The sequence below is a fragment of the Podarcis liolepis genome (assembly GCF_965112155.1).
Source record: "Podarcis liolepis genome assembly, chromosome: 7".
NCBI classification, from domain to species: Eukaryota; Metazoa; Chordata; class Lepidosauria; order Squamata; family Lacertidae; genus Podarcis; species Podarcis liolepis.
Window position 1 is genome coordinate 38,475,071 of NC_139561.1, and position 12,870 is coordinate 38,487,940.

Here is a 12,870-nt window from a genome sequence, read left to right on the forward strand (position 1 = left end):
AAGCGCTTTGGGGGGGGGAGGTAGGATATACCGTATTTTTCGTCCCATAGGACGCTCCGTCCCATAGGACGCACCTAGTTTTTTGGGGGGGAAATAAAGGGGAAAAAAATCCCCTTTATTTCCCCCCCAAAAGCAGGTCGGGGAAACAGAACCAGGTCGAGGAACAGCAGGATGGCGGCGCTGCGCCTCCCTGCTGTCCCCCGAGCTTGTGGGGCTGGCCGACGTCTGCCTGGCGCGAGGGGCGCTCTGCTTCAGGGCGCCCCCCCCTGCGGGGCGGCAGGCTGCTATCCGCAGCGTGGGGAGCCTTGCAGGGAACTCCTGCAAGGCTCCCCACGCTGCGGATGTCTGCCTGGCACGGGGGGCGCTCTGCTTCAGGGTGCCCCTCACGCTGGGCAGCAGGCTGCTATCCGCAACCTAGACATCCCTGCCGGACCTCCCGTAGGGCTGCCTAGGCTGCGGATGTGTTCCTGAAGCCTGGAGAGCGAGAGGGGTCGGTGCGCACCGACCCCTCTTGCTCTCCAAGCTTCAAGCAGAAGCCTGCATTCGCCCCATAGGACGCACCCAGATTTCCCCTTCATTTTTGGAGGGGAAAAAGTGCGTCCTATAGGGCAAAAAATACGGTAAATGCAATAAAACAAACAAAAATAGGGTCTGTATCCAATGTTAGATCTACTCAGAGTAGACCCACTGAAATTAATGGACATGACTAAGGGCAGATCCACACCATACATTTAAAGCACACCCAACTCACATTTAAAGCACACAACTTCCCCCTAAGAATGCTGGGAACAGCAGTTTCTTCCTCACAGAACTTCAGTTCCCAGAATCCTTAGCAACTTACTTCTCCCAGGATTCTTTGGGAAAAAGTTAGCTTGAAATCTGTGTTTACCTACAAGAGAGCCTTACCCCATATATATGCTCACTCAACCATTGCAATCGGCAGAACTGGCACTGCTACAGGTGGCATGCAAAATTGTACCTGTTCTGCATTTATACACACTCTTTTAATATGGCAGCAGCTATACTTTGGAACTTCCTGCCTATTGAGATCAGTCAGGCGCCTTCACTGTACTCTTTTTTTGGTGCCTGCTAAAACCTCTTCTTTTTTAAAGACAAGCCTACCCAGGTGTTTAGAAAGTTGATGTGAGTTTCCATCTGTTTTCTAGTCTATTGTTATTTAACTCTTCAAAAGACTTCAATTATTACTGTCAATTCTTTTCATTGATAATTTTATTTTATGATTTGTAAATTGAGTTTTGTTTGATTTATTTATGAAATAAATAAATATGCAGTGGATGTGCTTTAAATGTATGGTGCAGCTCTGGCTTAACTTAAGTCCATTAAATTTGATGGATCTATTCTGAGTAGAACTCAATTGTAGAATACTAGCTTTCTCCCTTCACATGGTTGATGCAGCTGGAATCTATCCCATCTACTGCTAGGGGCGGTCATTGCATATGCTGTTTCGAGATTATTTGCCATCCTGCAGTTTTTCAGAGCAGTTAAACTCATTCAATGCCCCCCAACCCAAATAAAATAAAAACCTCAACCACATATCATTCCACTGACTTCCTGAACATATCCCAAGCTTAGATAATAATTGCTTCATTTAAATGATAATACCAAGATGTTTTGTTCTGGCAAGAGAATCACAGAGGGCTCATAGTCGTACTGAATGGCTCACACATTGTGCTATCTATCCTCCATTCCAGATTGTCAAACCTATGCACGCAGGCACAAAATTTGGCGTGGGAAGCAAAATCCTCACTTGACAGAGGGATTTACCTCCCAGGCAGAAGTGGCTCATAAAGTATAAGCACCAAGAGTGAAGCCAAGCAAGTAAGCAGGTTTTTTTCCTCTCCCTCTTTCTGGATGTGCGAGCAAAAATTAAGCCCATAATTTTGCCACCAGTGATGGGGATATTTCATCTGCTCAATACACATTAAGGGTCTCTCATGTTTTTTTTCCCTTTTTTACAGCACCGTAATCTTTGATTATTCTGATAAATATTTGGACTGTGGGAGAGCTCGTGGCAGCCACCTCCATGTGTGGAATCGGGGAGAAAGAAAGAAAGAAAAATGTTTGGCATTGTAGCAAAGTGGTGAAAGGTGGGTAAGAAATCCAAAAGCATAACATAAAATAAATCCTTGGGCTGCAATTCTAACCTCAGCTACCTGAGAGTAAGCACCATTCAATTCAATGGGACTTATTTCTGAGTAGATGTGGTGAGATGGCTCTTTGACCTGATTTCTCTGTTACTTTCTGCAGAGGCTAACAGTGGCATCCAATGACTACCATATTTTTCGCCCTATAGGAGACACTTTTTCCCCTCCAAAAATGAAGGGGAAATGTGTGTGCATCCTATGGGGCGAATGCAGGCTTTCACTGAAGCCTGGAGAGCGAGAGGGGTCGGTGCGCACCGACCCCTCCCGCTCTCCAGGCTTCAGGAGAGCCCCAGCGCCAGCCCCACAAGGTCGGGGGACAGAGGGAGGCGGAACGCCGCCATCCCGCTGTCTCCCGAAGTGGTTTGGAGGCCACAAGCTCCAGGGACAGCTGGAAGAGGCGCTGCGTCTTCCTGCTGTCCCCGGACCTGATCTCAAGGCGGGCGGCGGGGAGAAGAGCGCTTCTCCCCGCTGCCTGCCCCACAAGCCCCAGGGACAGCTGGGAGACGCAGCGCGTCTTCCTGCTGTCCCCGGACCTGATCTCAAGGCGGGCGGTGGGGAGAAGAGCGCTTCTCCCCGCTGCCTGCCCCACAAGCCCCAGGGACAGCTGGGAGACACGCTGCGTCTCCCTGCTGTCCCCGGACCTGATCTCAAGGCAGGCGGCGGGGAGAAGAGCGCTTCTCCCCGCTGCCCTGCCCCACAAGCTCCGGGGACAGCAGGGAGACGCAGCAAGTCTCCCCGCTGTCCCCGGACCTGATCTCAAGGCGCCTGGGGGGGGAATGATTTTTTCCCCTTTATTTACCCCCCAAAAAACTTGATGCGTCCTATGGGCCGGTGCGTCCTATGGGGCGAAAAATACGGTAACTTAAGTCCATTAATTTCAAAGGGTCTATTCTGAGTAGAATTTAGTTGGATATACAGTGGTACCTTGGGTTAAGTACTTAATTCATTCCAGAGGTCCGTTCTTAACCTGAAACTGTTCTTAACCTGAAGCACCACTTTAGCTAATGGGGCCTCCCGCTGCTGCCGTGCTGAAGCAAAGTTATTAACCCGAGGTACTATTTCTGGGTTTCGGAGTCTGTAACCTGAAGCGTATGTAACCCGAGGTACTACTGTAATCCTTCCTCTTGAGCTGGGACAAACTTCATTTGCATGTGACTAGATGAGGGCATGGCCTAATCTGGGCAAGAGGAGCCTACCTCCTTCTTTTGCTTCTCTTCTCCATTTTGCTTTTCTACATGTGAGCAGAAGTGACTGCCTGTTCGCAGTCACTTGGGACTAACTCCCTTATGGGATAGTTCCACATAGTAACCTAAATCTGCCTTCAGGGATCCAGTTGTGAACTGATGATACAGTGAGTAAACTACTTTTATAGGGACTTTAATAAGATTGTCATGTCTACTCTTTTTAAGAGGGATAAGAAGAGATCTTAGCAGGAATATTATATAGTGAGGCTCAGACGAGCCTGCAACAAGCTAACTGCTGTGCAAATTTAAAAAGGGGGAATGTTTGGAACTCTGCTAAGAGATAGAACTTGCTAACGCAAGTTAGGAAGGATATCATCAAATAAGTCTCCTGCCTCTCTAAACATCCCCACATGAGGTGCCCTGCAGTATTCTGGGAAAATGGCAGCCCATGGCTGGCTGCTACTTCAGCTAGATAGGATCATGGCTGGATGACGAGGGTGGGGCGAGGTGGGATACTGATGAAAGAGGTCCCACGCTGAATGAACTTCCCCCTGCTTCTTCATCCCCATCAGTGGCAAGAACACATCAATCAACAGAACCAGGTTAAGTGTGAACTAACTCTAGCGTTAGACATTTTCGGGAAACTTACAATATAAACTGAAGAGTGAAATGAAGAAGAGGACCATGCTGAGGTGAAGGGTTGAAGATGCGCTGCAGTCAATTTTGTATTTTGTGCAGGAACACACTTGGATTTTCAGTTCTGTATTGTTAATTAGAGGCGGTTTCCCCGAGTCGGTCACCAAGATGGGGATGTTGTAGTTCGCCTTCTTCAAGTTTTGTGGCAGAATGAGCTGGGCATGGGTGTCTGAAATGAAAGAGGAAACAGCAATTAGGGGACATTAAAAAAAGCTTAGACGTCTTGTAAAGATGTCTTTCTCTGCCCAGGTTCTTCCTGATTGGAAAGATTATTGAATTCCTACCATAATCTGCATGTATAGCATTGTTTTACTGCTTTTAATAAATGTTGTATCTGTTTTTATACTGCCTTATTGTTTCTATGAATGTTGCATATACCGTTTTGATCTTTTAAAGCATTAAGAAGTTTAGAAATTCTTTCAAATAGATAGACAAATTCCTTAGAGAAATCCACAAATATCAAATTCCCGAAGCATTACCCCCATCACCCATTCTTATGTAAAGAAAGGAAGAAAAATAAGTTTTGAAACCAGTGTAGCAAAGGCAGTTCCTGAACTGCTGCAAAGAATGTAACTCAAAACATAAAATTCTGAACATAATTTAAATTGTGAATAAAACTCAGTTCCAGAGACTAATAGGCACATCAAAAATCACACAAGAATTACTCTCTATGAAACATAGTAGAAAGATAACAGATGCTGCTATTATTATTAATGCTACTACAGCAAATATAAACAGCTAGGATTCCACCAAGCGGCGTAAAGAGATGGCAGAATTACATCATTAATTTTCTTATTCACACGCAAAAGCAAACCATTCTGATCCAAAATTATTCCTCTTTTGACTCCACCTAGCCAGTGTGATTTTATGTGTCAACATTTCAACTAAAGCCATATCCCAACCCTTTGTATATTAACGTTTTTTCATAGCTCCTTCCAAAAATGGGTAACCATTAATTCTACTTCCATGATGACCTAACGTATCAACACTTCTCAAGTTTGTATTGCTATCTGAGAAAATGTTTAACAAAGCTAAACAACATTCTGGCTCTGTATGTTGATAGATCTCAAACCATTACTAAAGCTCAGTGAAGGCCAGAATGTGTCTATTTGCAATCATAATTGAGCAGGTAGAAAGGCATTTGCTGAGGAATGGCTTCAGCAGGAGAAAACATATGACAGTGAAACACTTCTCCCCACACCTGCAATTTCATGAGAATAGAAACCCACCAGGTGTGCTAGTCATTGCATTGCATGGGATGGCTGTAATGCACTGAGCTGGTTCAGACTCCCTGAGTGTTCATTTTCTACTAAGGAAGTGGCAAAATTTCCCACACACTGTAACAGAAGATAATTCAACGCACTTCAGAGGCGCAGCAAAACTTAAGGGCTCCCTCAGCAGAAATCTGTCAGCCTCTTGACTTCCTTTGTGTCACTGAATTTTTGGACAGCTTTTATAACAGTCTGAGTCAACCTCAGAGCCTATCAGGGAGACTTTGGCCAGGATTTGTGTATTGTGGCCAAAGGTGGTGCTTTCAACAATAGCATCAGAAAATTCTTATTGTTTGGCCATTTCCCACAACCAAGATTTAGTTGGACTGTCTTCAGGTTAAAATAAAAAAATTCCTTCCAGTAGCACCTTAAAGACCAACTAAGTTAGTTCTTGGTATGAGCTTTCGTGTGCATGCAGTGTATCTGAAGAAGTGTGCATGCACACGAAAGCTCATACCAAGAACTAACTTAGTTGGTCTTTAAGGTGCTACTGGAAGGAATTTTTTTATTTTGACTATGGCAGACCAACACGGCTACCTATCTGTAACTGTCTTCAGGTTGTATTTCAGCACATTGGTCCCACTTTCAAATGAGCTTCAGGTGCTTTGTTGCTTTTCAAACAAAACGGAGGCACTTGAATGAAGCGGGAAGCTGCACATCTGCCACACCATAAAATTAACACAAATTGCTCCCCACAAAAATTCCTGGGAAATGTAGATTTAATGGTGCTGGGAAATATAGCTCTGGGGAAAATGGTATGCTTGAACCATGCAAAAATTGTGCTTTACATATATGGTGTGTATGTGTGATCAAAGCTTTTTTGTGAGGCAGAGGCAGACTTGGAAGCAAGACACAAATCCCAGAAGGAAGAAGAGGAAAATATGAAGAAAATGCTTAGTAACAAAGTTTAATGCTGTTTGGTACTACTGGTATTGCTAGCTAGGGATGATGGGGGAGGTAGTCCAAAAACAGCTGGAGACCCAAGTTTGGGAAACTTGGTATAATATATTGAATTGGAATCTCAGACATAAGTACTGAGAAATTTTTAAGGATGACCAGTTTTATATATAACAGTTAATTACAGATAAGAAAGTAGCCTTAGATATAATGGAAATATCGGACAGAATGGTTGAGAAATTTAACAATGATCCATTTTGTGGATAACAGTTGGGATGGATAAAAGGTGTGGGGAGGAGAGAGAACTTAAAAGATTGAATAATGGAAGGGAGTACTATTTCTAATATACTTACTGTTGATTCTTGTGATTTTCCATACTTTATCTTGTCCAGACTGCTTGCTCAACTCAAATTTAAATGGTTCGGCATTAGGATGAATATCCTTGTCTAAGGCTCCAAAGATGACCTTCACATCTTTCGCATCTTCACAGACAGATGAAACCGCTTGATAAAGAGAGGGGGCGTTGTCGTTAACATCTTCCAAAGTAATCTGCAGTGTCCCTGTCCCTGTTGCAGGAGGGCTACCTATGGAAAAAGTAGCAGAGTTTTATGAATTGGACATTTATGTACACTGTACAGTGGTACCCTAGTTTATGAACTTAATCCGTTCCAGAAGTCTGTTCTTAAACCAAAGCATTCTTAAATGAAGGTGTGCTTTCCCATAGCAGCGGGGGACTCAATTTACAAACGGAACATACTCAACAGGAAGCAGAACATGTTCTTATTCCAAGGCAAAGTTCACAAACCAAAACAACTACTTCCGGGTCTGCAGCGTTCTTAATCCAAGTTATTCATAAACTAAGCTGTTCTTAAACCAAGGCACCACTGTATTGCATGATCAAGACATCCATCAGCCAATGCTTTACATTTTAAATGCTGTGTTTCCTTCTGGTGAGCATTGACCCGTCTATATGCACGCACTATTTTCATCCCCACTGCATTCTACCATTTGCAACTATAATCATCATCATCCATCAATAAATCAGTAAATATAAGAGAAATGAAAAAAGCCATATTGTGGGTAAGCATTACACAGAGCACTAATAGTGCAATCTTACGCATGTTTGCTCAAACTGTGAAGTCAATGGGGTTTAATCACAGGTAAGCATGCAATTAAGGGCAATTTCAAACTAAAAGTAATTGCATAATTCCTGGAACTGACCTTAGATTAGCCTTACTTGGAGGCTCCAATGACTGGGTTTGTGGTTAGGTACCTTGCCAACAGCTTTTTGAAAACCAAAGTACAATGTGCCACCTGGATCATCTCTAACTATATGCTTGTTGACATTCTCAAAGAATGCTGATAGCTTAGTGAGGCAGGACTTGCCCTTGCAGAAGCCATGCTGACTCAGCTTCAACAAGGCTTATTCTTCTATACGCTTGGTTATTTTATCGTTAACAATATTTCCCACCAGTTTTCCAGGGACAGACATTTCTGGGACAGAAATGCCCTTGCTGCTGACATCTTGCTCTCTCCCAGTCTTTTTCTTCACTCTCCCTCCCAGGGAACCTGCATCAGACACACCAACAGGTGCCTTAAAAAATTGCTGGTGATAATACATTCCTGTTTTCTCCAGTGTGAGCCTATCCACCCCACCCAGCTCTTTATTGGAGTGGAACTTGAAGCTTTCAGAGGGCCTGGGATGCGACTGTCTTGGTAGCTGTTGACATCCACCTACACCCACAGCGATTGTTTCTTCTCAGTTTTGTTTAGAGAGGTAAGAACAGCAGCAAAACAGTGGAGAATGAGCACTATTCTATTGAAGTGTGTGTGTGTGTGTGTGTGTGTGTGTGTGTGTGTGGAGAGAGAGAGAGAGAGAGAGAGAGAGAACAGGTTTCATGCAACTGACAGCCAATGCACTTTACACCTATGCTGGAAGTAACCAGACACAGAGGTTGAGAGGGTAGTTTATACACCATGCGGTCAGTGCAATCTGTCACTCAGTGTCTGAAACAGATCCCCTGGAGGTACTGTGAGAACCATATAGACACTTGTCTTCTGGGAGCAGACGTAAGACCAGCACCTCATTCTACTTAGGCCAACAAAGGGCTGACAGGTGTTAATAACTTTCCATCAGTTTCCAAAGTTGATCCAAGGGCCTTATATAAAGGTGAAAAGTGTGATTTCTCATTACTACTCACTTTTGCCACATGCACGCTCTTTCGAAACAACTGCTTTCAAAAGTAAACACATGCACTTGCATGTATCTTCTATGTGCTCTTGGAATATTTCCTCCACTTCAATAAAAATAATACAAATTGCAAAGCATTCATACAGTATTGGGGGTGGGGAGCAAGTGCAACGGGCTGTGGATTCCTTTGTGCAACAGACTGGAAGTGTAGGTAGGTAGGGCAAGCACAGGCAGTCCTTTCAGTTTCATCTTATAACTGTCTCCATGCAGTCCATGGTTCACATAATTCTTTTTCCATGTGATACATAGGTTCATATGTGAATGGAGAATGAAATGACTTCTCTGTGCCGCCACCAAGACAAAACATTCTCAAACAGTAAGGGATCCTCACATCTCTTAGCTGCAAATGACCATATAAACCCAGAAGGCACAGACACAGTTCTGGGGTACTATTAGTGCACTGTTAGTGCATTGAATCCATCAAACATGCTGCTGGCTTGCTCTGATGTGGTGTAGTGGTTAACAGCGATAGACTCATAATCTGGGGAACCGGCTTCACGTCTCCACTACTCCACATGCAGCTGCTGGGTGACCTTGGGCCAGTCACACTTCTCTGAAGTCTCTCAGCCCCACTCACCTCACAGAGTGTTTGTTGTTGGGGAGGAAGGAAAAGAAGAATGTTAGCCGCTTTGAGACTTCTTCGGGTAGTGATAAAGCGGGATATCAGATTCAAACTCTTCTTCTCTGAAACAGTGGTTACTGTTGTCCTTTGGGATTGGGAGGGTTAAAGTACAGAGACCAACAGTAGTTTCATCCAGAGCTAATAGTGGACAGAGCCACCTGCTGATTGGTTGTTCGTATGAAGGCAGGCAGGTGGGGGCTGGATGAGGAGGCTGGATGAGGAGGCTGGATGAGGAGAACAACACAATGTCTGCCACATCTGAATGCCCCCTAAGTCACAAAGTCCCAAGAACCCTGCTGGAGAAACAGGCATGCCTACAAAATGGCTCCTGACAAGTTTGGCAGGAAAGGGGGGAAATAATGCTTTCTTTCCTTAGATCTCAAGAAATCACTAACTGTAATAAAATATTAGTTGTTAGGATGATAAATTATCCCAAGGATGACACCTCATCTGTTACAGATACATACATGCATAACAAAGGCAGAATTGTCAGAATTCAAGACTCTCTCATCACAAGGAGTAAAGGGTTGAATTCCTTTTAATGAAAAAGAAATTATTTCTCCCCCTTAGTGCTGGACTAATTGAATTTTCAAAAAGGCTCCTATACACCCCCCCTTTTTTTGTTCTTGATATATTATTAAGCCACGTCAGAGGAGAATGGATGAAAAAACAGACATTTGAATATTTGAAATATGATCATAAAAGACAGTCTTTCATGCACTTAATTAAAACACTATCTTTAATTCAGTGTATATTATTTCCACTGGGCTGATACTATTTTCTGCTATGCCCCCTTTTTTATCTTATATTAACAAAATGTCGCATTCTTTTTTAAAATTTAGAACCCAATAGCATTACAAATCTGGCCCTGTTTCTCCATCTGCAGATACCATTTTCATTTGCTCTATCTTGTTTACATGTCATCTTCACCCCCTAAATGTTTTAAGGATCCCTTGGCTAATATGTACAATACAAGGAGCAGAAAATTGCCTCTTGTGTGCTCTGGTGACTTATCATCCATGTGTATTATTTATAACCAATTACATGAAATACACCAGAATTCCAAAAGGAAAACAAGCAAATGTCAAGGTCATAAACTGTAACTGGTTAGCAACTTTGCAGCAAGAAATACATCAAAAGACAAGCTAGAGATAAATAGACACATCCAGAGCTGAATTAACCACTAAGTTAACTATACTATAGTCTCATTATTCGTTCTATTGCAGTTATAAAAGTGTATTTAGGAACTACCTAAATAGCTTTTCTATAGCTATTCTGCCTGGCCTTCAATTTGAATTAGCCTGATCTTCTATTCCCTTTCCCTTTTCTTTTCTATGGAGAAACCCTTCTGGGACCCCACATTTAAACTCTTCCCTGGTCTCCTTGCTGGCCCTAGTAGGACCAACTTGGCCAGTTAGCCCTGGTGATCATTTGATTGTATGGATTGGGGTTTCCCCCCCAAAAAAATGACCCCTGAATTTTTGAATTTTATTGACATTGATGCTGCATTTATGTTGTATTTTATGCTGTTTTTAAGTCACATTTTAATCAATGTTTTATATTTGATGTTAGCTGCCCTGAGCCCAGCTTTTAAACCGGGAAGGGCGGGGTATAAATAAAAACTTATTTAATAATAATAAAGACATGTTAAATATATACAGTATATGAGACAGTTGGATCAAGTCAACAAAGAGAAGGAATTATCAAGAGTAAGGTTGACATCTTCGTAAGGATGACAGAACGTTTTTGTAATAACAGTACTTGGGACTATCAGCCAATTAAAAAAAGTCTTAATCAACTAACCAATTAAATCTGCATAAATTGGCATCTTTAAAGAAAAGTTGCTTGAAATGTGTGGGGCATGCTTACTCAACTGGGGCTGGATTAACAGTGTAATCCTATACATAACTACTCAGAAGTAAGGATGCAGATGCATTTGCCATCTAACTTGCAGTTCCTGAAACAGGATGTGAACTGAAATGCAGATATCCTTTGAAATGCAGACTTCTTGGAATTTTTCACTGCAGTTTGCCAACCAAAAGAGGCTGCATTAAAGTTGATGTGTTTGAAACAGGGATGGTGCGAGGTTTCAAAACATGTGTGTGTGTTGGGGGCGGAGGGGCGGGAAGTGTGCAGAAAAAAATATACATGAGCAATATATTTGGAGAAATGGCTTACAAAAATGCATATATTAGGGAATGTGCGTACAAAATTGTGCATATGAGGACACATGTGCATTTTCATGCATATGGATTTTCAATATCTCTTTAGTGCAAACTGATACAGAAATGCACTTTAGATTGCAAAAACGAGCAATTACTCAGAAGTAAGTCATACTGAGTTCAATGACACTGGCTTCCAACTAAGTGTGTACAGGATTGCAGCCTAAGCTGTTTGCATTTAGGTCCTCTGAAATCAATATTTACACTGATTAACTTAAGTCCCGTTGATTTCAGTGGCACTTGGAGTGCAGTTAAGTTAGTCTGACTCCAGCCCATTTTATTTTTATATGGTGAACACGTCACAGAAAACAGAATCTAAAAATAAATAAATGCTTCCTTCCTGCTTTTCCCATGTGAAAGGGAACACCTCTTTTAAGATGTCATCTGCAGTATTTTAAGTACTTAAATTAAAAATATATTGTTACTTAATCAGCTCCTTGAATTATTGGGGTCACCTTTTTAATTAATCAAAAGGTTTCTTAGCACTTAAATGCTGCACCCCACCACCACCAATATGTCTATGTGTGTGTGTGTGTTGTACAATGCTACAATGTTGTTGAATGCTATAAATGCTCCATGTAAATCACAAACAGATTTCATTCAGTCAGTCATTTATACACCACTTTTAATTGGGGTGGGGGTGGGATCTAGCAAAAGTTAGCAGGATGCTAACAAAAGTAAAGTAAATTTTTGACACCAACAACCAGGAAATATTACACTTCAATAAAATACCAGCCTCCTTGAGTGTTTTTGCCTGCCTGGAATGTGTCCCTGAACTCTTAACAATTCCTCTTGCTTGTTTGGATACAGGATAGAAAGAGGTGTGACAGTGTATGTAGAAACTAGCCTACCATACAAAGCTAAAGTGTCACATCCGTTCCTTTGCCTCTCACTCCACCCGCCACTGGTCTCTGGCCCTCAGAAGGTCATATGTGGCTCACCAACTTGCAGAATGACCAGAGATGCTTCTACAGATGATCTCGGGGTCCTTATCCTAGACAGCTATTTTGAGCAATTCCGCTCAACACAGTAGCAAACTAGTTTAACAATAGGTCCATTTACATGTTAAACTGAACACAGGCACAAGTGTCTTGACACAGGTACAAGTGTTCTTGTGAAAGGATGTGCACTTGCCAATTTGTACGGTTCACCTTCTGTGCGCTGGTACAGTGGCTTTACGCTCATTGGAAGTCACATGAATAAGTGTACAAACGTACAGCTCACAGACTGTATACTCATTGAATGGAATGTGTGACACACACATGTACCCCCGGTGTGAAATTGTGTGTAGTGATTGATTTCTCCAGCTTATCTACTGTGTTCACAGACTGTACACACTGAATGTTGCATTTGAATTGTATGAGCGTACAGCTCAACTATTTAGGCTCATTCACATGTTATGTTAATCACAGGTATAAACTGTCTCTAAAGTGGTACAGGTGTTTGCGTGAAAAAAATGCAACTATTGTGTACATGGGTACACAGACTACACTTGTTGAACGATACATTTGACTGACTTTACAAGTGTACAGCTCAACTGTTTGTGTTCATGGATACACAGG

At 42.5% G+C, this 12,870-nt stretch overlaps 2 protein-coding genes across 4 annotated transcripts in view; one reads left to right on the plus strand and one right to left on the minus strand.

Annotated features, from left to right (window-relative positions):
• The window catches only part of SDR42E1 (short chain dehydrogenase/reductase family 42E, member 1), a 986,520-nt gene that overhangs the window by 133,651 nt on the left and 839,999 nt on the right, over positions 1 to 12,870 (plus strand). The window lies entirely within an intron of this gene.
• The window catches only part of CDH13 (cadherin 13), a 671,588-nt gene that overhangs the window by 11,587 nt on the left and 647,131 nt on the right, over positions 1 to 12,870 (minus strand). For all 3 annotated transcript variants that reach the window (XR_014528541.1, XM_083513633.1, XM_083513634.1), the window contains exons 12-13: positions 6,567 to 6,797; positions 3,999 to 4,214 (exon numbers count right to left, since the gene is read on the minus strand). Coding sequence is in view for 2 of the 3 variants with exons in the window: in XM_083513633.1 (XP_083369759.1) it covers positions 3,999 to 4,214; positions 6,567 to 6,797 (447 nt within the window). In the remaining variant the exon portion in view is untranslated. The remainder of the gene's footprint in view (positions 1 to 3,998; positions 4,215 to 6,566; positions 6,798 to 12,870) is intronic.